The sequence below is a fragment of the Pseudorca crassidens genome, chromosome 15, assembly GCF_039906515.1.
Source record: "Pseudorca crassidens isolate mPseCra1 chromosome 15, mPseCra1.hap1, whole genome shotgun sequence".
NCBI classification, from domain to species: domain Eukaryota; kingdom Metazoa; phylum Chordata; class Mammalia; order Artiodactyla; family Delphinidae; genus Pseudorca; species Pseudorca crassidens.
Window position 1 is genome coordinate 30,899,282 of NC_090310.1, and position 27,287 is coordinate 30,926,568.

The 27,287-nt window shown below is 41.6% G+C and overlaps 1 protein-coding gene across 1 annotated transcript in view; it reads left to right on the plus strand.

Moving 5' to 3' along the window:
- Positions 1–27,287, plus strand: part of GRIN2A (glutamate ionotropic receptor NMDA type subunit 2A) — a 372,838-nt gene that overhangs the window by 225,545 nt on the left and 120,006 nt on the right. Inside the window, exon 3 of the mRNA XM_067706655.1 lies at positions 22,714–22,828. Within this exon, the coding sequence (XP_067562756.1) occupies positions 22,714–22,828 (115 nt within the window). The remainder of the gene's footprint in view (positions 1–22,713; positions 22,829–27,287) is intronic.

Sequence of the window (27,287 nt, forward strand, 5' to 3'; positions counted from 1 at the left end):
CTGACTATTGTAAATAGAGCTGCAATGAACATTTTGGTACATGACTCTTTTTGAATTTTGGTTTTCTCAGGTATATGCCCAGGAGTGGGATTGCTGGGTCGTATGGTAGTTCTATTTTTAGTGTTTTAAGGAACCTCCATACTGTTCTCCACAGTGGCTGTATCAATTTACATTCCCACCAACAGTGCAAGAGGGTTCCCTTTTCTCCACACCCTCTCTAGCATTTATTGTTTCTATATTTTTGATTATGGCCATTCTGACTGGTGTGAGGTGATACCTCATTGTAGTTTTGATTTGCATTTCTCTAATGATAGTGATGTTGAGCACCCTTTCATGTGTTTGTTGGCCATCTGTATATCTTCTTTGGAGAAATGTCTATTTAGGTCTTCTGCCCATTTTTGGATTGGGTTGTTTGTTTTTTTAATATTGAGCTGCATGAGCTGGCAGGCGGATTCTTAACCACTTCGCCACCAGGGAAGCCCTGCCTTGATTTTTTTAAAGTGTTCTTATCACATATATGCAGGAAGGCTAAACCATTGGCAAACATCTTCCACTCAGTATAGGAGATGGGGAGGAAGCCATCATGCATGCCTCTAAACCATAGTTCTTGAGTTTAATAAATCTTCTGCCTTCAAAACAGAGCATTTCTTAAATAGACTCTGAGCACTGAACACAGGACTGGGAGAAAGTGTTTGTCTTCAGCCAACTAGGTGAAAACAAAACAAAACAAAACAAAACAAAACAAAAAGAATAAAAACAATCCCCTGGCATCAGTTACCCATGTTCATCTACTGATTGCCTGGATCTCATTCTTTCATTTGTTCATTCATTCACTCATGCATACATGCATTTGTTTTCATTCATTTACCCTTTCATGTATGCAACACTTAATATCTGTCTCAGTCCCACAGTATGTGTGTCATACAGCGTCATACAGTGATGGACCAAACAGACAAAGGCTCCCCACCTAAATCTCCTGTTCTAGAGGGGAGACCAAAAATGAGTGAATAAACACATAATATCGAGTTGGTATTGACATGAGATGGGAGGAAAAATAGGGTAGGGTAAGGAGATAGAGGTAGACCAAGTTCTGTAAGATCTTAGGCCATGGTGAAGGTTTCAGGTTTTGTTTCAAGTGTTATGGGAAGCCACTGGAGAGTTTTAGCAGGGGAGTGAGGTAGACAGCTGCAGTGACCCCTGAGCTTGCACAGGTTGTATCTGGAGCCTCATTTGCTTTTTCTTTGCCCTGTGCCATTTCATTTCCTATTACTAACAGGCTTTGCTTAGTGTGGAGCGTAGGTGATTTCTCAGATTCCATTCCTCTCTTCTCCCGTTATGAAGGCTGTGGTGGGTGAGTCCTATTTGGCCACAGCCAATTTAAAAAAAAATCCCATCCATCTCATTATAGCAGTTGGTTCAGGAATGGACATGTGATCTAAGTTGGTCTAACAGAGAGAACTTTAGGACTATTTGTTGTATGGTCATTGTTCAGATGTGAGGCCAGGAATTTCTGCTGCCGGTTTTTTACCATGGAAGAAATCAGGCTGAGAATAATGGTGACTCATACCTGGGCCTGAACTAGAGAAGTATGGTATGGAGAACAAGCCAGAGCCATGATCAAACCATACCTGAAGTCCACCCTATCACTGATCTTTTCAGATATTAACCACCAGACTTCCTTAATGGTTTAAGTTGGTTCACGTTGGCTTCTGCTAATTACAACCAAAAGAACTTTGATGAATATGCATATTTGGCAGCTAATCCGTAATATTATGCTAAATAGTTGAGGCATTGTACCCTTTAATGTGGTTGCCTTTCTAAAGCTGAGTTTGACCAACAAGGGGATATTATAAATAAAAATCTTAGATTGTTTTACCCAGACAACCATGACTCTTTACTTCCATACAGAAGACTCCTTGATGGGCATAATTTGTGCTTGGTTTATGTTTGTAGTCTTTGGAGGATTCCAGTCTGATAAATCCCACAGAATTTGGAATCAAATTCTAGATTTTTCTGCCACTTATTAGCTGTGGGACACTGAACAAGTAACTAAGTCCATCTAGACCTCATTTCGTCATCTGTAAAATGGAGATAATGCTGGTTCTCAGAGTGGGGAGTCTGTGAAAATTAAATAAAGCATGGAAAGCATTTGGCTCAATGTATGATACGTTTTAGTTCTTGTAGAATAATATAATTCTCAGAATGACCAAGAAAGTGGAACAAAAATGCCACCTAGATGGCAGGATTGCTCTGCATATAATAATGAAGTTTCATTATTCTAACTCCCTAGGGCTTTTGAAAGAAAAACAGATTTTTAAAAATTTAGGAAGGCGTTCTCATTAACTAATAGACTGGGGAGGAACAGTCCTTAGAGAGGAAATGAGAGGGAGGCAATGGTGCAATTGTGGAATAGAATGCATTAGTATTGATGCTGACTTGCTCCTATACAGTAAATAGACACAGAGAGCCACATAACCATGTCTTTCTAGAGGATTTTTTTTTTAATATAAGAAGACCTTGAGTCCTACATAAGAGTGAGATGTTACCATATTTTGTATAATCTAAGACTCCAACGATTATAAAATGATCTTTATTTTAAAAAGGATAAAATGCAAAAGTTGGGCATCTTAAAACTGATGTGGAAGAGTAGCAGTGCCTGCCAGTTCCAGTGCTCTTAACTGCTTATAAGGCAGGTGAGACCCTCATGTTATGTATGAGAAAAATGGGACTCAGGACAGTTAGATGGCATTTCAGAGTCCTATCACTAATGGGCAAGAGTCACAGTTGCATTTGTCCGTCCATTTGAAGCATTTATCTAGTGTTCAGTGTCAATCCCTGCAGGGGATACACCAGTAAATACAAGAGTATGGTCCCAGTCTTCATGAGGTTGCAGTCTAATAGGGAGTGTAGAGAAAATTGAGACAAAATGCTGTTATTGTAGACAAAAATATTTATAAATGATTATGAATAAAATGATTACACTATATTATGTCTGCTGAGAAGGAAAGATAGTAGACACTGAGATGGAAAACATCAAGGCGTGCAGAGAGCATGAATCTCGTGGAGGTTGAAGAACTAGACATGCAAAGAGCCAGGGGAAGTCATGCCAGGCAAAGACATGAACAGAGTGTGCCAAGTGCCTGAGATGGGAAAGACTTTGAAGTTTCTATGGAAATGAGAAAAAAATGGTATCCTGGTGGACTCAGTTTCAGATCTTTCTGACCACTAGGTCACACCGCCCTTGAAGAACAGGCCATTGAGGATTCGAAGGGCAAGAAAGACCACGGAGCAGTGGCTGTCCAAGGGATGCTGATCACCTCCTCACATCAACGACTTAATCCTCCAGAAGAGAATCATGTCGAACATTATCTCACCAACCCCATCCCTGTCCTGTTAAAGCTGGAGGAGATATTTGAAGAGCTTCCATACGAGACATGTGGGGGAGGGAGAACCACCTTCATGATATTGCGGAAGGGACGCTGATGGAAGAAGAGCTGGGGGTAGACAATGCTTCTTGACTTGAGCCATCCCCTGGTCAGAGTTGTGTCACGGGCCGGCTCTCCCTGGAACACTAGGTGTCTCTGTTAATCCACATGGCGGAAGGCACATTGCTCTTGTCCTGCTATGGCAGCAGCTCTTAAAGTTGCGCCTTTTTGTCCTGAATGGCTTCACCTTAGAACCTTCCTTTCCACCAGGAGGTGATGAAAATAAGGGAAGAATGAGAGAAACCTCCATTTATAAACGCCTGCAAATTTAGGGTGTATGAAGGGCTCCTAGTCTCAGCCTCTTTGTCCCCGTGAGAAGCTGGGTGACACTTCAATGTAACATTCCATTTTTCTTTTTCCAAGGACTTGCCATGAAGCTTTGGTCTCTGTGGGAGGATCTGTGGCTAATAGGACCATCATTTTGCTTGGTTCCCCTTCAACATGGACATAATGAATAGTTACTACAATAGTATTGTATAGACCTTTTTAGATTCAAATACAAAATGTCCTTTAATCTTCATAACAATCCTGTGAGTCACATGAGATTATTCTCATTTAACAGATAAGGATAATAAAGCTCATAGAGGTGATGTGATATAATCAGATCACACAAAGCCATTGACCTAATTCTTTTGCCTCCCAGATCCAGAAGATAAAGGTAGCTGAGGATTGGAAGATGTGATGCTCTTCTACCTCTCTCAGCAGTCTCAGGGGGGAAGTGGAGATGTTGATTAATAACTAGTTCTCCGACACTGTGCTAGGTTCTTTCTGTTTATCAACCAATTTAACCCTCACAACAACTTCATGAAGTAGGTGCTGTTATTATCTCCATTTAGCAGATGAGGAAGTTGAGGCTCAAAGAGGTGAAGTAACCACTTACTCCAGTTTACCTAACCAGAAAGTTGCAGGGAGAGTCCACAAACCCTAACAGTTTAACTCCAAATCCAGTACTTGTCATCACCACTTAAGTTGCGTCTAGTGATGACATACTTCTGTTTTATAGGAGTCACACAAATTTGTCGCATTGAGCACACTTCTGCTGTGACTCCTGGTAAAAAAAAGAAAAAAGTAAAAGTTTTAGGATGCTGTCTCTTACCACATAGGCAAAGACAAGCAAGTAATTGGAGCAGTTGCCTTGAAAAATAATCAGACTGTAAAGCTGCCATCATAGAAAAATTTGTTCATGTGTATTTTCTACTTTAATCAGAATGTTTAGATGGTTGCCTGGGTCCGTGCTATTCTTCCTAAGGAAGGGTGTTGCTGTTATTAAGGATAGTAGACTCCGTTCCAGCTTCCCAATTTTGATATGTTTCTTAACCAGTTGATTCCTATTTTCCTGACTCGTGTTTTGCTGTCAGTTTCAGCTTCTTCCACTGGCCTTCTTAAGAATTCTGCATAGTCAATAGGATGCAAATAAATGGAAACATATGCACTCCCTGCATGTGGGAAATGCCGCTGTTGGCTGTCCTGCTGCTTAGCTGCCTTTGCAGTGGGATGCTTCAGCTTCCAATTGAGGCTTTGCATCTTTGGGGGCTGATCTGACTGCTACTGACAGATCCAGGTGATGGAGCTAATACGGCATTCACGGCAAGTTCAGTTCACAGGCTCCTCCCTCAGCTTTGGATCTGAAAGCCCCTTAGGCTCCAGCTCCTTTCGCTCTGGGCCCGTTTATACGTCTTCAGTGAACCTAACTTCTGTGCCACAGCTGATCGCATGCGCTGGAGCTTGTTGCTGAGATTGTAGGTGGGGAAGAGGTTCTACTGGGGTTTACCATGGTGGGGACTGGGTTAGACTGCTGCTCAGAAGCCAGATCTGATGTTGAACGCAGGTGCAGACCTGTCAGCCACACAGCTAGGTGAGTTAGCTCTACTAGACAGTGTTGGACAATTCTGTTGTCTGAAATAGAAACCAGTATGGTGGCAGGCTGTCCATGTGCCACGTGGTGCCCCTGCTGTGCTGGTTTAGGTCTGCCTTTCTTGTCGGTGCATCCGCTGGGCTTGGCTGCCAGCATGTTGGAAACTGGCAGTTCTGTAAAGTTTTATTTTCTTTCTAGGTGTTTCTGTCAAGGAGAGAAATACTAAAATTTGCCATTTTTAAATGATGATTTGGCATTTTTGATTCCTGGCTCTACTTCAACTGGAAGAAATTAGTCTCTGTTATTACGTTAATATTGGAAGTGCATTATCTTTTGGACTAAGAACGATTTTCTACTTTTCTTATAAATCATAGATTCTCAGGAGCCTCTGTTCTGAATTGTTTCCACACACTTGGTTCCAGTGCCCCCACAGAATGGATTTTTGTAATTTTTTTCCTTTCTTTTGAAAATCAGCTGCAAGTAGAAAGGACCCCAGTGGATGAAATACAGTAGCCCTCCCAGAGAGGAGATGGAGAAAATGTTTTCTCAAACTTCAAGCCCACACGGATGTGATCTGCCTTCTACAGGTTCAGCAGGCTTTGAGGACTGAGATGGGAAATGCAAATGTAACCTCTTAGTTAAAGGCAAAGCTAAAACAAAGGAACCTTGTACATCAAATAGTTCTTACCAAAGAGCGTTTTTATGAGTGAAGTGCAAATGAAGCGTAGAACAGAGCTCCTTTAAGGGATATGAGACCCAGTTTCTGAAACGTGTGAACACTCTCTTGACTGACTGTATTAGCTGCTTCGTTGGGGTGTGAAATGCAGTGACTTACGTTCAGCACGCAGCACTGGGCCTGGCACATGTTGAACTCCCAATTTCATACCATCGTTAATAATTCCCAGGTAGAGAATAATTCCCAGAAACATAAAGAAACTGGTTTCGATTACTTCTTTGACTTGAAATACAGGATTGCCTACCTCATTGTAGTGAATGCCTATCAATCTTTACACAAAGCTTCCTGAGATAGGATCTCCTTCTGAACATATTCCGAAAATCCCACATTCTGTCTGGAGAAAAGAGAGAAGAATCTACAGGTGTGCTTTTGAATGGAAAGGAGTCTTTGTGTCTAATATACATGAGCAATGGCTGAAGAATCCCCGGAAGGGACTTTCAAGGGGGACACAATAATACTTGTCTTCAGAGTTTTAAAGTTTTTTTAGTCTCCTTTGCTTACAGTGGAGAATTAGAGCCAGCAGGTTGAAGTTCCAAGGAAATAATTCTGGTTCAGTGGAAGGAAGTCTTTGCTAAACACTTATTTGGAGCTGTCGGTGAAAGGGACCCTCCTAGGAAGTGGGGAGGTAGCACTCAGACACTGGGACCCGCCCAACAGTTGGGCAGCTGTCTGTCAGGAAGGGGTTCGGCAGTGTGCTGGGGTCAAGTGTGAAGGCAGGCCGTTCTGTCAGTTTAGATAAATAACCTTAAAACCCTTCTACGTGGAGACCATTTGGTCCATTGATTTCTTTGCCTTAGAATGTTCTACCCACTTGTGCTGAATGTTCCACCCACAGCCATTGCTGCCCTGTAGGTGTGGAATTCAGTAGACTTTGTCCCTTGGCTCAGATCCCCCCTTTCATTGTGCCTGTTAATACCGGTGATAACTAATGTTTATTCTTCAGTTACTATGTTTCAGGATCTGTACTAAGTGCTTTCTGTGCATTGCTCTTTAAGACTCCGTATGAGATGAGTATTATTTTAATTAAGGTGTAATTGACATATTACATTGTGTTAGTTTCAGGTGTACAACGAAAGGATCCGATGTTTGTATATATTGCAAAATGATCACCATAATAAGTCTAGTTAATGTCTGCCACCATACATAGTTATGAAATTTTTCTTCTTGTGATGAGAATGTTTAGGATTTACCTCTTAGCAACTTTCAAATATGCACTACAGTATTGTTAGCTATAGTCATTGTGCTGCACGTTATATCCTCATAACTTATTTATCTTATAACTGGAAATTTGTACCTTTTGACCCCTTCACCCATTTTGGCCACTCCCCACCACATGCCTCTGACAACTACCAATCTGTTCTCTGTATCTATGGGCTTGGTTTTCTTTAGGTTACACGTGTAAGTGATATCATAACGATATTTGTCTTTCTCTGTCTGGCTTAATTCACTTAGCATAATACCCCAAGGGCCATCCATATTGTCACAAATGGTAGAATTTCCTTCTTCTTTATGACTGAATAATATTCCATTGTGCGTGCGTTTTGTGTGTGTGTTTAAATTTCACATTAAAAAAAATCCACTCATCTGTAGATGGACACTTAGTTTGTTTCCATGTCTTGGCTATTGTGAATAATGCTGCAAAGAAGATGGGAGTGCAGATACCTCTTCCAGATGCTTTTTCCTTAGGATTTAATCCAGAAGTGGGATTGTTGTACCAATTTACATTCCCATCAACAGTGCACCAGTGTTCCCTTTCTCCACATCATTGCCAACACTTGTTATCTCTTGTCTTTTTTGTCTTTTTGATAATAGCCATTCTAACAGGTGTGAGGTGATATCTCTTTGTGGTTTTGATTTGCATTTCCCTGATGATTAGTGATGTTGAGCATCTTTTCATGTACCTGTTGACCATTTGTCTTCTTTGGAAAAACATCTATTCAAGTCCTTTGCCCATTTACAAATCAGATTATTAGTCTTTTTGCTATTGAGCTGTGTGAGTTTCTTATTTTTTTTGATATTAACCCCTTATCTGGTATATAGTTTTCAAAGATTTTTCTCCCATTCCATAGGTTGCCTCTTCATTTTATTGATCTTTTTTTTTTTTTTGCTGTGAAGAAGCTTTTTGTTTGATGCAGTCCCACTTATTTATTCTTGTGCTTTTGGTGTCTAGGCTGACCTTTTTGCCAGAGTGGTTGTAGAAATGATTCTTGGATAGAAGCTTAGATCTAAAAAACTCTGGGATCTCTGATAAACCTCATATCCCAATTCAGACTACTTATTGTATCTTTTGAATTAGCTCAGTCTTTTTTCAGCCAACTACTTATTTTCTTTGTTACTTTTTTAAAACCAGTTTTTTATCATGTTAAAATACATATAACATAAGATTGATCATTTTAAACTGTACAATTCAGTGGTAATAAGTACATTCACAGTGTTGTTCAAACATCACTACTGTCTAGTTCCAGATAGTGGTTCCACAGATAACTAGTTCCTCTATCTTTTTCATTACCCCAAACAATTCCTCTCGTAGTTATATACCCCAAAGAATTAAAAACGATATTCAAACAAAAACTCGTACGTGAATGTCGATAGCACCACTACTCACGATAACCAAAAGGTGTAAACAAATGTCCCTCAATAGATGAATGGATAAGCTTAATCTGTATATCCATAGAATGGAATAATATTCAGCCATAAAGGAATGAAGTGCCGATACATGCTCCAACATGGATGAACCTTGAAGACATGATGCTAAGTGAAAAAAGCCAGACCCAAAAGGCCACACACCATATGATTCCACTTATATGAATATGTTTATTACTTTTTTCATAACTCTAAACCCACTGTGATATTTTTCACATAGTACTTTTTATTTACATTGATTTACATTTTTAGAGATAAAATTTCACTATAGTTTCTTTCTAAGCAATGATATCTATGAAATAATGTGTCTGATATGCTAGTTCCACTTTCAAATATATATTAAAATAAACAAATTTAATCCTACAAATAAAGTTAACCCATGCACCATCGAAACGAATCTGTGTGCCACCTGAAACGTACACTTATGACATTTCACAAAACAGCCTTTTGGTTCCTCTTGGCAATCAGTTCCTTCTTGAATGTGATCCACACGGCTTTCAGACTCGAGCTGTCCAACATGGCAGCCAGTAGCCATATGTGGCTATTTAAATTTAAATTCATTAAAATAAAATAAAATGGAAAATTCAGTTCCTCAGTCACACTCTCCACATTTCAAGAGCTCAGTAGCCCTAGGTGACGAGCTGCTACCGTAACGGACATCACAGATGTATGAATTTCTATCCTTGGGAAAAGTCTATTGGATGGTGCTGTCTAGAATTGGCTTTCATTCTTCCCGTTGCACTAGGGAGGTGCCCCATCTACCAGGTCCTGTGCGTAGGTCAACCTCTCACTCAGCATCCGCACTTCCCACCACTGTTCCTGGCTGACCATTCATTCCCCAGCCAGCTCTGAAACTGACCTACTTTTCCAGTGTCACCAGGGAGGGCTCGGTGCCAGACCACAACATGGGACCTCTTCCCGCTGGTCCCCTTCCTGCTTGCTGCGCGACCAGCTCTGGACGCCCTCCATCTTGCCTCTCTCTCTTTCCCCCTCTCTTGCTCATCCTACTGCTGTGAGGATCTCCTCCCACAGAGTGCTTTCCAGCTTTCCTGAAGGGCCCTGCTCTGCTTCAGACTCCATTTTGTTTTATTTTTCAAGTGGGAGAAAATATCATCCCTCCTTTTCCCAGGCTTCTCTCTCCACTCCTTTCCCTGTCTACCTTTCTCTCCCTTCCCCCCCACTGTTCCTTCTTTCTAACTTCTCTTCCTTCTTTTTCTCTTTACTACTCTTTTGTTTCATCTTTTTCTTCTTCCTACTCTCCCCACAATTATTTCCCCATAGTTGTAAAATTAATCCTTTAAAGCGATGTGGTAAACAAATAGGAAGAGGAGTTATTAAAAAAAAGAGCTTTATTCTTTCTATTATTTATTTTAAAAACCCAGCCATCATTGATATAGCAGTTTTCTTTGCTCTTTAGGAAATAATTACATTATTTTCTTTCCCATCAAGAAAGCAATCTAGCAGTTATGGGAGAAGATAGGACTATCAGGGCAGGGCAGGATTATGGAGCTGAGTCTTCTGGGGGGCAGATTTCCACACCAGAAATCCATGGCAGGATGTGAAACATTATTACTGCTGAATTTACACAGGGCCTTCAAGTTTCATTATGAGACTGGGAAGCATTTAGACTGCTGTTTAGACCAGGACATACTTAACTCTGTCCTGATGGTTCTGAGGTGTCATCCAGCACCCCAGAACATTCTCTGTGCTGCTGAGGCCTCCAGCTCTGGCCAGATGAAAATCTGATCGTGTTCATTCAGCAAATGGTCACTGATCACCTCCCATACGCTGGACGCTGTGCTCAGGGTGCAGGGCGTGTGGCACCAACTCAGACAGGGCCCATGATCCCTGGGGGAGTTTACCCTCCAGCAAAGGAGATGATTTGTAAGTGTGTGAAAAACTCTGCAACAAGGTAGAAAGGGAGCTGCAGAGGAAGTGATGAGAGTTCCAAGGAGGGAGCTGAGGCTGGAAGCTCAGTGAACATTTTGGAAAGAGGTGAACTCTATGCTCAGTTTTGGGGAGTCTGAGTATATGAATATTCAGGGGAGGAGAATCTTTGTATTCATTGAGACTTTTATGATATTAAATTATGGAAAACCAATTCTCTAAGTTAAAAAAACAAAACAAAAACAAAAGGATGTATTGGTCTTTTCTACTGGAAAGGCATATATGGGGTGTACGTCTTATCTGCCATATCTTGATCCAGGTGCAAATGATGTCTTCAAACCCCTCTCTCTCTCTCTTTCACTCTTTTTCCCTTTCTCTCTCATGTTTCTCTCTGTTATGGCTCACTGTTTCATCCCATTGAGATGGGAAAGAGCACATTTAAATAGGTGTGGGTTCACATACTTTTGTCACGGTATTTCCTTAAGTCAAGAGAGGCAGTATTCTCTCTAGCGGCAACAGAATATTCCCAGAGAAGGATTCTGATTGGATGAGGTTGAGTCATGTGCCCATCCCTGAACCAATCACTGTGGCCAGTGATACTCCTATTGGCCAGGTAGGGGAAAATCTATCATCAAGAAATGGTCATAGCAAGAAACATCACCTTTAACTGTTTTCCCAGTGGAAGAAAATGTAGGAACAAATAGCCAAGAAGTGGGAAATCACAAGGACACCATAAGTGTTTGGGTCTGCTCCAATGTAAGGTATGTAAAGAGCAGTTTTAGAAAGTAAGGTTGAAAGTTAAAGTTGGCTAAGGAGCATGGATTTTAGCTCTGGACATTAGGGAGCCATTTCAAGCTTTGGAGCAGAGGTGTATATAATCAGAACTGAGGTTTAGGAACATTTACCTGGCAGGCAGGCTTCAAATGAGTGTAAGGGATGCTATACAGCGAGTCTAGAGACCGGGTAAGATCTTTTAACAGCCCAGGTAAAATGTATTATTTAAAGTATTTAGGTAGTAAGTAACAAATTAACTCTGACTAGCTCAATTAAACAAAAGGAGGTAATGAACGAGGAATGATAGAAAACACATTGGGACTTTAATGGGGTATCTTGAAAAATCGAAGTAAATATTAAGCAGCCAAGGTTTGGAAAGGTCAGAAGGTGAGGCAACATTTACTGATGAAGGAAATTTACTATCACCTTTGTCCCGATCAAATAATTTCTGGTCTCTGTCTCAACCATCACGTTTCAAATTCCAGAAAAGAGAATCTGATGGTTGCAGCTTGGGAGAGGTGCACTTCCCTCTCCCACCGGATCTATTTTTTATGGCCAAAGGAGAGGAGAAGAATAGATGTTCTGGGGTATATAGTGGGCGGGGGAGGGGGGGAGTTGCTGCTTTTCCAAATAAGGGAACTTATTGTGTGTCAGTAAGCCACCTACAAAGGATGCAATCTTTTTTTTTATTGGAGTGTAGTTGCTTTACAATGTTGTGTTAGTTTCTGCTGTACAGCAAAGTGAATCAGCCACACGTATACATATATCCCTTCTTCCTTGATTTCCTTCCCATTTAGGTCACCAAAGAGCAATGAGTAGAGTTCCCTGTGCTATACAGTCTGTTCTCAATAGTTATCTATTTTATACATAGTAGTGTATATATGTCAATCCCAATCTTCCAATCCATCCCACCCCTCCTTCCCCCCTTAGTATCCATACGTCTGTTCTCTATGTCTCTATTTCTGCTTTGCAAATAAGTTCATCTGTACCATTTTTTAAATTCCACATATATGTGTTAATATACGATACCTGTTTTTCTCTTTCTGACTTACTTCACTCTGTATGACAGTCTCTAGGTCCATCCACGTGTCTACAAATTACCCAATTACATTCCTTTTATGGCTGAGTAATATTCCATTGTATATATGTACCACATCTTCTTTATCCATTCCTCCGTTGATGGACATTTAGGTTGCTTCCATGTCCTGGCTATTGTAAATAGTGCTGCTATGAACATAGGGGTGCATGTATCTTTTCGAATTATAGTTTTGTCTGAGTATATGCCCAGGAGAGGGATTTTTGGGTCATATGGTAGTTCTATTTTTAGTTTCTTAAGGAATCTCCATACTGTTCTCCACAGTGGCTGTATCAATTTACATTCCCACCAACAGTGTAAGAGGGTTCCCTTTTCTCCACATCCTCTCCAGCATTTATTGTTTGTAGATGTTTTAATGATGGTCATTCTAACTGGTGTGAGGTGATACCTCATTGTAGTTTTGATTTGCATTTCTCTAATGATTAGTGATGTTGAGCATCTTTTCATGCGTTTGTTGGCCACCTGTATGTCTTCTCTGGAGAAATGTCTATTTAGGTCTTATGTGCATCTTTTGATTGGGTTGTTTATTTTTTTGTTATTGAGCTGCATGAGCTGTTTGTATATTTTGGAGATTAATCCCTTGTCAGTTGCTTCATTTGCAAATATTTGCTCCCATTCTGAGGGTTGTCTTTTCATCTTGTTTATGGTTTCCTTTGCTGTGCAAAAGCTTTTAAGTTCCATTAGGTCCAAGGGATGCAATCTTGTGAGCTATATGGGCATAGAAGGAAGCAGGGTTTTTGCTGGAGGAAGGAATATGAATATTCCTAAGTTTGAATTTAGAACAGAGAGTTCAAATGAGTGGTTAGTAGATATGCTACATTTCATTTACAGTATTATTTTAAAATTAATTTACTGAATGCCTTTAGCTGGGGTTTTCATCATTCTCTATAATCTTGTATCTGGTCCGTTTCAGCCCTTGATGTTATCTGTCCTGTCTCATACCTGGAAAGATGAGAGTTTTTGATTCCTTCCAAGAGCTCAACTTGGTGTTTGCCCAGAAAAAAAGCAAGTAGAAATGGAGCAATGGAAGACTAATCAGTATTCTGATAGATTAGGTCCCCCTGCTAATGTTCCTATCGCATCAGGGAATTTAGTTGCAAATATATTACCATTTATTGGAATTATTGTATAAAACCTGCTTTCTCCCTAAACTGTAAGTGACTTCAAGGGAAGGACCACAAGTTTTTTACTTACCATTTTATCTCCTGCATGTTGCTGGCATATAGTATAGGTACTCAATTAATATTTATTTGAATTGAGGATGTGTTTGATAAGAAATTAATTGGAGGCCTTTCGATAGATGTGCTTTTGAGGTGTTGCTTACTGGACCAAACTCTTAATTTATGGTCCATAACTTATGATCTTGGTTTTAGCACTGAATGTTCCATGCCCCGGGAAATCCCTCAGTTCTGGGAAAACTGAGATAGTTGTTCATACTACTTACAGATGTCAATCCTACCTCTTAGCCCTAGCACCGTAAAACTTCTCATTAGTGCTGTGTGGTTGTTACGTACTGAATGTTTGCATTCTCCCAAAATTCACATGCTAAAGCTCTAATTCCCAGTGTGATGTTATTTGGAGGTGAGGTCTTCAGGAAGTTGTTATGGTTAGATGAGGTCGTGAGGGTGGGGCCCTCATGATGGAATTAGTGTCCTTAAAAAAGAGGAAGAGACTAGAGATCTGACTCTTTGGCCATGTGAGAACAGAGCAAGATAGTGTGTAAACCAGGAAGAGAATCCTCACCAGGATTCAAATCTGCCCAGGCGTGACCTAGGACTTCCAGTCTCCAGAACTGTGACAAATAAGTGCCTGTTGTTTAAGTCACCCAATCTATGGTGTTTTGTAACAGCAGCCTGAGCAGACTAAGACAGTGGTGTTTTACCCCATTGACATAGGAGGGAGGTGAGACTCAGAGGAGTTGGATGATTTGCTTAAAGGCACAGCGCCAATAATGGAGGGTTTAAAACTCAACTCTAGCTTGCAAATCCCTAATCTGCTCTTCTGTCTACCTGACAATGTTCCTAGAGTTCAAAGTACTGAGTTATGTACTCTTGTCCTGAAGTACTTTGTAACCCGGCAGAGGTGATACAGTTGTGCAGGTTATGAATAACCAGGGGGGACCCCTTTGCATCGTATTCACTGCAGATTTGTGTTTTATTTTCACAGTTCCTCTGGCAGATGGTAGTATCAGGTTGTATTAGTCAGGGTTCTCCAGAGAAACAGAAGTAGTAAGATATTTATATAGAGAAAGACATTTACTACAAAAGATTGGCTCACATGATTATGGAGGCTGAGAAGCCCCACGATCTGCCATTTCCTGGGCCCCAGCCTTTCTCCTCTGCCTTAGTTACCTCTAAGGGTCCCCAGAGACCCACCGAGCACAGGTGAACACGCTCTGAACAGATAGAGAAAGTGGGGCTCATTGTCAGAGGGCTAGAGAATACGATAGAGACCTGAGACTTTTCCTTCCCTCAGTAAATATGTACTGAACAGCTTCTCTCTGCCAGGCACTGTTCCAGGTTCTGGAAAGGGGGAACAGCCGAGAACAAGACAGACAAATCCCCTCTTCTCATGGGGCCTAAGGTTCCAGGAAGGGGGGATACCCAGTGATTCTTGGATAAAGTTGCACTTTGAATTGATTCACACCATCTAATTCTGCACATTTGGGGAAGGTGAGGAGTCAACATCAATGTACATCTGCCTGTTTGAGATCCTGAATAATTTGATAGCATAGACACAGGTGATCCAGGGAGTTCATAGAAACTGCTTGTCATGTTGCCTACTTTTTTCCAGCTCTCTTGGAATAGATGCTCATTGCAGGGGATGAATCCATTGACCCCTGTGCCAGCCAGTTCCAAATGGTTAGGTGAGGCAGAGCCATTAGAGGTTCATGGTGATATGTTCAGTACTATTTTGATAGTGTTACAAAATACTATCCAGAATTTCAAGAATTTCCACATCCCCCATCATGTTCCTGAAAAAACCACACATATAAGGAGCAAGAGATCCTGAGAACTGCTTTACTAATGGACACTCAGGCTGCCAATAATTCCTGATAAAGTGGAATTAGGGCATGCATCTTAGATCCTACTATAGATCCTGTTCCCACTGCAGACCTTTGGCCAAATGGGTCAAGCATGTTGTCTAGTGATGGGGTAGATAGAATGGTCACACTTACAGAGAAAGCTTTGCCCTAACTTACTCCATGTTTTAAACTTAGAAATTGTATTACAAAAGATAGTTGGTGGGGCATGTCCTCAGAAAGTCACCTTTGGCTCAGGTGTGCTCACCAAGCAGAGATGGGAAGCCCAGGAGTCATGAAGGGCAGGCTGGCACCTGGGTCAGCACTCTTGCACCATAGCCTGGTCCAGGGGTACCTGGGGCTCTGAGTAATCAGATTAGCTTGGGGTAGGGGCCTACAGGGTTCATTGCCTCCCTTGGAAAACTGGGATTAGCAGTCAAAATGATCCTCGAGCATCTAAGAGAAAGCCTTTTAATTTCAAATTTTAGAAGGAAAAAAGATAAATATGTGAAACCGCGACACCTACTACTACCCCCACTGTCATCATTTACCAGACACCATTATGTGCCAACACTCTGCTGGTCACATTACATACCTCTCTCATTAAATGTCATCTAATGTGATCCCTATAATTACACAGAGATGTGGCTATCATAACTTGACTTTTACAGAAGAGGAAATGGATGCCCTGAGAATTTAGGAGACTTACTTGGGACTGGGAGCCGCAGAACTGCATGCTAACCCAGGCTTTCTGATTCCTAAACTAAACAGTCGTCTTGCAGAATTGCTTCTCTACAGTTGTTGCACAGGAAATAAACGTTGAATGAGCAAGTTCCCAGCAACCTATGCCTGCTCATTCATTTGTTCGGTTATTCAACAAATACTTTTAAGCTTGTACTGCAGGACACTCTTTTAGGTGTTTTAGAATCGCAGTGATCAAAAGAAAGATCTCTGCCTTTTTGGAGCTTACCACTCCTGTTCTAATTTTTTTTAATTAGTATTGCTTAGCCAAGACAACTAACATTATTATTATCATTTTTTAATTGGCCACAATGGAATTTGAGAAAGAGTAAATACTCCCCTCTCTTTTTTTAACCCAGTTTTGTTTCTTTGTTTTGGGTTTTTTTTTCTTCTTCTTCTTTTTCATTATGCTGCAGTTTCTGAGTCCGTTTTGAATTATGCTGGCCTGGATTATGCAGATCTATGTGTTGGAGTTATTACATTTCTGTCCTGACATTTAAGTCTCAGCTCTTCGGTCATGCCTTTGGTAATCATTCAGGGGAAATGAGAAACCACCAATGAGTATATGAAGTTAAGAACCGGGGCAAAGAGGAAAGTACACTCATTAAGAGACTTGCTGAAAAGAAATGGTGTGAGGGCGTATTCGGGGAAGGTGTGGTGCAGGAGTTGGGAGTCGAAAAACCATGAGTTTGCTCTAAAGAGAGGATTTGTGCCCAAAAGGGAATGGTTAATGGAGGATGAGAGGGTGCTGAGAAACACATCAAAGTGGAAGGGATTTCAAACCACCAAGAGGAAGACGGAAAGCGCCAAACTATTTTGTAAAAATGAGAGTGTCTTGAGAACTGAAAAAGGGTAAAGAAAACAGTGACTCTGTTTCCAAAAACATGTAAATTAAATGACAAATGAAAAAAATGGTGACACTAAAGCAGTTTGAGGAGGCATTTAAGGGCTAGTGCGATTCAGGAAAAGGCCTGGGGAACATGAGAAATAGCAAAGCAGATGGAAAATTAACTGAAAATTGAGACACACTGAATGGATTCTGGTGGCATTTATGAAACAGTAAGAGAATTATAGTCTGAAGGGAAATAGTGAATAATAATATGTCTAGAGAACATTGTGAATAATCAGATTTGGAAAGTTAAAGGAGACTTACGAGGCAAAAGAGAGAAAATAGAAATCTGGAGGAATGAGACACTTTAAGTAACAGTTGAAAGAGCTTATGCAGCCCATATATGGTTGGCCTTTGACAAAAAGAAAGAAGGATCCTGGCAATGAGTACCCAGAATGGCCGCAATAAGCCCGGCTTTAAAAGGATGAGGTTGCATTTGGGGTGGGATGTTAGGAAATATGACAGGGTGGAAAAAAAAAATACATGGAAACTTTATGTAAAGGTTAACTACTATTTAAGCAACAGCTGTGTACCAGGCCTTGGGCCGGACATTTTATGTGCAGTATTGCTAATTCCACCCACACCCCTGGGAGTGCGGGATCTGTTAGGTTAAACCACATGAAACCATCATGGTTACTTCATACGGTTTAACCTGATCTGTTTTTACAAAGAAGGAAGTGGAAGCTCAGAGAATTTTAAATATATGACCCCAAGTGGCACAGCTGGGGAATAGCAGAGGCAGGCTTTGATCCCAACAATTGCTAGCAATAGCAATTCATTCTTTAATTCACTCTGCGCCTATCTATTTTAGCACCAGCCATGTGCCAGGCACTCTGTTCGGCACTAAAAATACAATAGAAAACAAGGCATAAGAGGTCCCTGCCTTCATGATGCACACCGTCCATCTGCTGGTTAAAAAACAAGATGAAACACCAAAGATGGTCCAGGACAGCTGTCCAGTAGAAACATAATGTAGTCACTTATCATCTCAAATTATCTGGCCACACAGTGAACGAGTAAAAAGAAGATGAAATTAATTTTAATAATGTATCCTACTGTGACCACAGTGTCTAAATTTTTTCAACATTAAATGAATATAAAATTGTTTATGAGATCTTTTACACTATTTTTTCATACAAAGTCTTCCAAATCCAGTATGTCGTGCCCTTACGGCACATTTCTATTCAGACTAACCACACTTCAAGTACTCCATAGCCACCGGTTGGTGGTGGCTACCATGTTAGAGCAGATCTAGAAAGACCTTGATAATTCTGGCCCAGTTTCTTTGCAGTCATAATATAGGGAAAACAGTCCACCTGTTTTTCCATGTTATTTCTGATCCCCGTACACCAGCATTTCACAGGGCACAAAATGCAAGCCGTAGAGAAATGTTTCTTTCACCTGGACTTCAGCTTCGTACACGCGAGGCTGTAGATACCAAAGGAAATTTGTAGGCATGTGCATCACATAATTTACATGTTTTCTGTTACGTATTTCACTGATTAAAAAAACAACAACAACTTGGCACTTTACCATCAATGGACGGTAATAACACAGAAGTGGACCCTCTGCAAACCATCAGAGCCTCCGCCATGTCCACGTTTTGCCAGCATGTCTTCATGTGTTTATTGCTCCTGGTGGAAACATCGAAGATGTAATTCGAAGCTTAGCAGCAGCCAGAATTTCTGATATTTCATCTGGTCACTAAAAGTTTTGTAATCAATTTTCAAGAGATAAACAAAACAGTGATAAGATTTTACTGTTTAATACAAGTGCCCAGCAGGTGTTAATGGGGACCAAGCAGTGGGGTGTATAATGGTTTTTCCCTGGGTAAAGAATTCTGCTCTGGAGTAAGTTTAAGTGGGAAGAAAGCCTGTGGAAATACGGATCATCCTTCCTAGAAATTAGATGGGGGAATTGAAGGTAATGGGTACTTGCTCCCTGCCAACTTCATAATGAAATTACTGTTCAGCAAATATTCTTGTTAGAGGTTTTTTTTTTTTTCTCCTTCCCAGGGGACTGAAGACTTTTAATGGGAAGGGAGGGAGTGAGGGAGGGAGGGAGGGAGGAAGGAAGGAAGGAAGGAAGGAAAGGAAGGAAGAAAGAAGGAAAGAAGAAAGGAAGGAAGAAAGAAGGAAAGAAAAGAAAGAAAGAAGGAAGGAAGAAGAGAAGGAGGGAGGGAAGGAAGGAAGGAAGGAAGAAAATAGACAATATTAACATAGAGTGTGTAGACTCATTGGTCCAGAATACTGATTTTTAAAGGAACACAGAACAATGTGGAGTGTGAGAATTTCCATATAGTCGTTTCCATATAATCTGAAGAAGATGGATTGCATCTAAATAATGTCCCTGCTAACTCCATCTGATTTCACTACAAAATGGGAGAAAAGGAAATGAGCAGGGGAAACAGAGATGGGGAATTAAAGAAGAGGGAGATTTAAGTAGATTCAGCTGGCATATCAGAAGAAGACTGGGTGCTCAACAGGGCATGCTAGCTCCTAGATTAAAATGGTGACCGTGACATCGGTTCACACCACATAACCCTGTGAATGGCTCTCCCCGGGCCAGGGGTCCAAGTCAAACCCAAAGCGTTCGTCCTCTGGTCTGCCGTTTCCAAACACATATCAAATTGGATATTTTCAAACCTCTTGCTAATGGACTAAATTTTTCAGTTTCACCCACATTTGGGGTGTTAGATTGACCCAATGTGAACTCTATTCACTTCAAATTATTGTATAATCAAAACTTGGCTTGAGAGCTTTTATTGGATTCAGTAAAAAACAACAAACAAACAAACTAAAACCCTCGATGAATCAGCAGGCCTAACTATGAGTCTTGGACTGCAGAGACAGAATGACTTGGTTACAGATTTCCTGCCAGCCCAGGTAAAGTCCACTGGTGGGCTTCGTCTGCAATTTTTATGCTGAAATTCCATGGACAGTGTTCCATCATGACATTTCATGGGTCTTTGCCCTTGGCCTTGAAGTTTCCTCCATGCGGTGAATCACTCCTCTACTTAAAACCTTTTGTGATCCTCATGGCCATCTGCACAAAATCCAGACCTTTAGGTCCCTTATGATCTAGCTTAAGGGATGCTCTCCAGCCAAATCCCCCTGCCTGTCAGCTGTACTAAGCTATTTCCCCTAGCGTGTCACTTCCTTTGCTGCCTCTTCCTTGTTTAAGATGACTCCTCTGCTCTGAATGCTCTTCTCCACCTCTCCTCAACCCCTTTACTCTTGAAGATTCCCAGGAAGTCCTCCCTACGTTGCAGAGATTGCGTTAGGGACGCTTCCTCTACATTCTCATGACTTACACTTACTGTGGCCTTCTATGTACTGTCATCGTTTATGTGTCTATGTCACTGAATTGTGAGGATGTAAGAGGGGCCACAGGCACTGTGTTTTTTATTTCTGTGTTTATGGGACTCACCATAAGGCCTGACACACAATAGACATTCAGTAAATCGTTGTTGAATCGGCAAATTATCTTCCTAGGAAATGATCAGCGATGCCTCAGATGTGCCAAATAGAATCGTGATTACCCTTTGCTTCTTCTAGAATAGCAGTGTTTGATTTTTCTGTTTTTAAACAGTATTTTGTTAAAAATGAAAACTATCTGCAGAAAATTTGGAGAATACAAAGATACACAAAAGAAAATGGAAAGTACCTGGGATCCTTCCATGCATAGACAAACCCTATTTTTATCCTCTTTTCTGCTTGTTTAACATTAAATAGCAAGCATTATCTTCATGCCATTAACTTGTCTCAAAAACATGATTTTTTAAGGACTCAAAACAGTCCATTGAATGGATACACAAAAATGTTCTTTGCCTTTTCCCCAATTTCTTAACCTTGTCCTTGGAGACCTGATTCTTCCCCCATAGGACACAGTCAGGTCTTCTGCACTGTGGCTGTCCAGGGGCAGACATGTGATCAGTTAGGCCAATCTCTCTTTTTGGAATTATTTTTGTAATCTAGTCCTCTTCCTTAATATTTTACTTCTTTAGCTACTTTTGTTGTTAAAGGAATATAATGCAAAAAAATGCTATGACTTTGAGGTACCCTGTCTTTCTGGGGAGGTCTCTGAATGCTTCTAACCACCATACTGTATTTACTGAGTGTCTGCTAAGTGGTGTGTTTTCTTGGACGTCTTTAACATCATATTTTTCTCATGCTGCAAGGAGATGTGAACCCCTGAGAAGCCTCCCTCCCAAATCCTGGGAAATGAGCTCTGTCTTGCTCTGCATCAGAGCCGAGTGTGACTACAGGCGAGGTGGTTTGAGGCGGGGGTGTGGGAGGTAGAGATAAGAGTATTGTAAAGAGACAGACATCACTTGTGACAAAGACAACCGCACAGTTGTTGTATAGGGCAGACATCGAGGAGCCATCCTTGACGCCCCTCTCTCCACCACCCTCATGTCTAACCCATCACTGAATACCTGCTCAGTATTTCTCCACTTGTGTTGCTGCTCCTACTCTTCCTTCTCCTCCTCTTTTGGGGCCACAACGGGACCAAAGCCAACACCATCTCTCACCTGAATAATAAGAGCACTGTGACCAGCCCCCCTCTACCTACTGTGGTCCCCTGCAAACCTATTCTGTACATAACATTTAAGTCATATTATACTGATACAAGAAAAGTCTGATTATATCACCTCCTTGATTAAAGTCTTCAATGTCTTTCTATTGTTTTAAAATGAAGATAAAACTCCTTAACATGGCCTGAAAAGCTTTGCACTGTCTGCCCCTATTTACCTTCTCACTCACACCACACCCCCCATTTCCCTGTCTCTCTCTGCTTTGGCCTCACTGGTTTGCACTCAGCCCTTCATAAACACTACCACAGGACCTTTGTACATGCTGTCCCCTTTGCCTGGAATGTGCTTACATCTTTTCTGATCTAGTTAATGCTGAGTCATCCTTCAGGTCAAGCTGCACTTCCTTATAGAAGCCTTGCCTGACCCCTGTTTGACTTTCACATAGCACACCCTGCCCCCTCTATTGTAGCACTTTTCATAGTTCAGTGATTAACCAATTAATACCTGTCCTCTCCCTTAGACTATAAGCTTTAAGAGGACAGAGATCATGTCTGTTTCTTCTTTATTGTCAACCAACTAGCTGAGTCCTGACATGTAGCAAATATTTGATAAATATTAGTTGAATGAATAATGAATGAATGGGATATCATTTCTTTGACGTTGTATACCATGTGGTTTATGAGCAAGCAGTTTCCTTTAGGGAAGCTTGTTAAAACATGCTTTCAGATCCTCCTGTAAGAAGATCATTTGAACAGAAGTTCAATGTTCTATAGTCTGGCAGGACAAATATGTTCTATCCCCTGTGCTTTCTGCAATAAATTACTAATGCCTGTACAGGATTGGGGATTCTGGGATTGATTACAGGCTCATGAAAAAGAATGCATGGAAGTTAGCAGAGCCTGTGTGGGTACTGATGCTTCCACAGATAAGAGGCTCCTTCTGATGAGTTTACACCTTCTCAGTTTTATGCTGATGGTGGCATCCACTTATTTGTTTGAAACCTCTTTAATTCTTCCCTAAACATTTGTTTTTCTCTTCCTCTCTCTAGATTTATGGTCAATGTGACATGGGATGGCAAAGACTTGTCCTTCACTGAGGAAGGCTATCAGGTGCACCCCAGGCTGGTGGTCATCGTGCTGAACAAGGACCGCGAATGGGAAAAGGTGAGCATCCTCCTGTGTGCCGAATACAGGGGAGGCAGGACAGGTGTGGGCAGCAAGGGAGCTCAAAGTACTCCTTTTCCCAAAGTATTTCCCTCTGAGCAGCTCCACATGTCATTCCATGACCCTTGATGGAACAAGGCAGACAGATACTGTAAAGTGGAGGTGCTTTCCCTGGGTGAACTGTGGCAGTTGTGTGCTGTTCGTTGTGTTGGGTTCTCAAATCTGAGTAGGTAGTGTCCTTGAAAGACTTAAGGTAATTTAAAAGCAGTGAAGTTTGGTTCACATCATTGCAGTAGCAAGTGTTCACTCTCTGGCAATGATCACACCAGTTTGCCTAAACCTCATAATGGGGTACGATATTCACACATTTTGCCCTACGAATGAACCCCTTGTATTTTCATGTACTTAGTCTTTTGCTTTGAATCAACTCATTTCCAAAACTTAAATGTATCGCTTCTGCAAATCATGGATTGGAGAGGGTTGTATTTCTTGTAAAGCACATTTTCTAGAACGTATATAATAACTATAAAAAATCAATATTCAGGAAAAGCTCATCTGAGGTACGGCACAGGGGACTTTCTAGAGTTATGGCAATATTCCTTGTCTTGAACATTTGTCAAAATGCATCAGACTATCACACAAGATTTGTTTCATTGCATGCCATTGTATCTAAATTAAAAGATATATTTTGAAACTGTTCCAATTGAGATTCCCTGCACAATTAATTACCAGTGTTTACTGAGTTTTCATACTTAACTCCCTGACATGAGTACTAGTTATGACAACAGTAGCCATTGTTTATTGAACGCTTACTTGATTTTTGCTTTAGGCGGTACACCCAAGCTCTGAGTGACGACTTGGTTTATTCATTCATTCCACAAATGTTTATTCAGTGCCTGCGATGTGCCAGGCACTATTCTTGATGCTTGGAATCTACCAGTGAACAGGAGAGACAAAACAACAATTTCTGATTCATGGAACTTAGACGCTGGCGTGTGTGTGGAGAGGGATGGGTTGGGATTTTGTGCACTTTTGTGATGCTTGAGGAAAGCACTGGATTCTGTCCCCGGGTGTTACCTCTGCTCTTCCCTCTGGTAAACCCTGCAGCCCACTGTCCTAAGTGGCTCACGTCTCCATGTCTGAGCTGGTTCCTTTATGTATCTGGGACTTTGAACATGCTTTTTTTTTTTTTTTCTTTCCTGTAATGCTTCCCTGTATCCTTACTTTCTTTTATTCATCCTTCAAATTCTGGCTTCTCTCTCCTCTTGCAAATGGAAAGTCAAAATGCAAGTTATTTTTTTCTTGTCCATAATAAGAGGTAGAGAACTTGAGCCTTTCTGCCTTTTGTTATTACATTTTGGAGTTATTTTTCAACCTTTTGAAGTTACACAGTCTGAGGATCACTTTTGGAACTGTAAAATCATTCTCGTTGGTTGGATTTAACCAGTCCTGGGTCAGGCTTGGCTCACACCTGTGGATTCTCTGTGCTGCCTTTGGACGTACCTCATTTGCCAGGGAGCCTGTTTACAGGGAGGCCACTGTAGTGCAGGTGATAACATTGCATAAAAGAAGGTGGCCCTTGATAGGCTTCATTTCCACATACAGAAAATACCCTTTTAATATATTGTGTGTCCTCCTCCAAATTTCTGTTGAAATATAGCAATTTCCCAAAAAGGCAGCTCCGGGAATTGCTGCGGAGTTGAGCTCAGAATGTACAAATGCTTCCTGTAGTTGGTCTATTCTCCAGCGCTCAGGGGAACCAGTGCTTCAGAAATAACTCCTTGTGCTTCTGTCTCAAAGAAAGAGGAAGCCAATGGAGCAGGTAAATACCAGTCATGTTATCCTTAAAGCCGTCCCCCAGCAGCACATGCTGGTACAGCCGGTCAGCAGAGGGGAAGGTCTGCAGAAGGAGGGAGCTGTTATTCTGGGACTCGGGAGATTTCTTTTCATCTCTGAGGTCACTCAGTGGAGTCACTAGAAGCAGCATGTACTGAGGGTGTCTTGGAAAACATGACAAGCCCTTAGAGGGACATTTGCTTTCTGCTGGGCCTTTGTGTGCAGCTGGCGTGGATCAGTCCGGTGCTGTGCACAGTGCCTGCTTGTGTTCAGCAGACATAGAACTCAGGTCTGAGCAGACTTTCCTCTTGTAAATTGGGACTTCCATGCCCTCTGCCTCTCCTTTTTTTTTCGATGGCTTTGCTCTGCATTAGAGCTTAGTGGGTCCAAGCCTTCCCAGAGATGCTTGGAAATAATACCCTGGTTACAAGCCAATTGGCAGCCCAGGCCGATACAATAAACACCCTCTGTGGGCCAACTCTATGGCCAACATTCCATCTGCACCAGAGTGACGCAAGGATGAATGGGATACCACCCCTCTCCTCAAGCAGCTCATGACTGAGCCTTGTCTGGGGAGAGAGGGGTGGACTTGCCTTGGTCAAGTGGGTAAGTCTTCACGAGGGTGGGGACATTGAGTGAAAGATTGGATCTCTCCATGGTGAATCATCTTAGTAACTACTTGAAAAAATGCTTTGGGAATAATTCTATTTACCATTTTAGGGTCACACCAGTCTAAAATGAAAAAATATGTGTGTATATGCACATGCATATAACATACATACAGACTAGTTTTAAAAAGCATATATATTTAGAGAGAAAGAAAGAGGGAGAAAGAGAGAGGGGGAGGGAGAGAGATTTAAAGAAAGGTTTTTAAAGCAGTTTTGACTTCAAGCATGAATGGGACAAAAATCATAAATATTAAAGTAAAACAACCCTCTTCTCTTCTAGAGAAGCTCTAATTAAAGATGGTAGAGATGCCCCAGAAGACAAAAGGGAGACCCATCATTACGTCTTCCTGAATGAAGGGCCCCATTCCCGTCTCTCTGATGTGTCTGCTTCCCTCTTTATTCTCACCACTCTGTTTGCATTCTCTTTGGTGCCCTTGATCTCAGTTGCTTTCCACACTGTGATGACTCCCAGATCCTCTCTCCAGCCCAGATCTCCTGATCTCCAGACTTGGCACCAGGACTCCCTTACACGGACAGCCCACAGACCTCCACTTCATCTTGTCCAAAGCCAAAGTCACCATCTTCTTCTCTCAAATATGGTTATTCTCCTGTGTCCCAGCAAAGAAAGCTTCATTCTTATCCTCCCAATATCCTCCAAGCCCTCATAGTCACTTGTCATCTGCTCATTCTCTGTCTCAGTTCCTGTCTCTTTGAACACTTTCCTCTTTTTGCCAAGGGCACCCCTTCCATTGATTCTACATGTGGATAATCCAAATCAGGCCATGTCCTTACCACTTTGTACAAACCTGTATACTAACTCCTAAGAGTGTTAGCAGCATGTGTTATAATAATTTGCTTGCATGTTCATCTTCACTTGGACTGTGAGCCCCATCAGAGAAAGGTCTGTTCCTTCCACATGTTTCTTTGGCTGTACCACAAGGTGCTATTTCTTTTTTCTTTTTTTTTTTTTTTGGCGGTACGCGGGCCTCTCACTGCTGCGGCCTCTCCCGTTGCAGAGCACAGGCTCCGGACGCGCAGGCTCAGCGGCCATGGCTCACGGACCCAGCCGCTCCGCGGCATGTGGGATCCTCCCGGACCGGGGCACGAACCCGTGTCCCCTGCATCGGCAGGCGGACTCTCAACCACTGCGCCACCAGGGAAGCCCACAAGGTGCTATTTCTAATGCCTAAAAGGGCCTCTATACAATCTGCTGGTAATGCTGACTTCAATCACCATTTACTAAGAGCTACTCTATACCAAGAACTATGCTGAGAGTTTTATGTCCATGAGCTCATTTAGGCATTTCAACAACTCATCTACAGTAGGTATTCTTATCCTTGCCTCATAAATGGAAATTCCAGTTCAGAGAAGCCAGGGACCTGCTTCAGATCCTGCATGTGGTAGAAGCAGGATGTGAATGGAGGACTGCCTGACCGCAGGCTGCATTCCTAATTCCTACATCGTACTGAATTACAGCTGGTGGGAAAGGAATATTTTAGAGGAGAAATTAAGGGAGTTCCTCCTATCCTTAGAGTGACACCCACCTCCTTATTCTCACTGGATGCAGCAGATTTCACTCAAACCCAACCAGTTGGAACTTGGGGTATAAGCATTTATCTCGTCGCACAGGCCGTCTCTTTTGTTCTATAGAAGTTCCACCTTCCAGTCTGGCTCACTGAAGAAGGGGTTGTACCCTGTTCCTGTGTCTTGTGCATAATGAAGCAGATGCCAGTTAAAGAATTCCTAGTACAGATACGATAAAGGAGATCTTAGAAAAAGCTAAGATTGATCCCCAGTTCTGGCTGTGGCATATCAGTGTGTTACCAGATCTATCGAGGCTTTCACCCACAATGGTGTATGCATGGGGTGCAGTTTTCCCATGGTGGGGTCTCTAATTAGAGAATGTCACAACTCCCTCCCTTCTAAATCATTGTATTTTAACTACCCCTCCATCA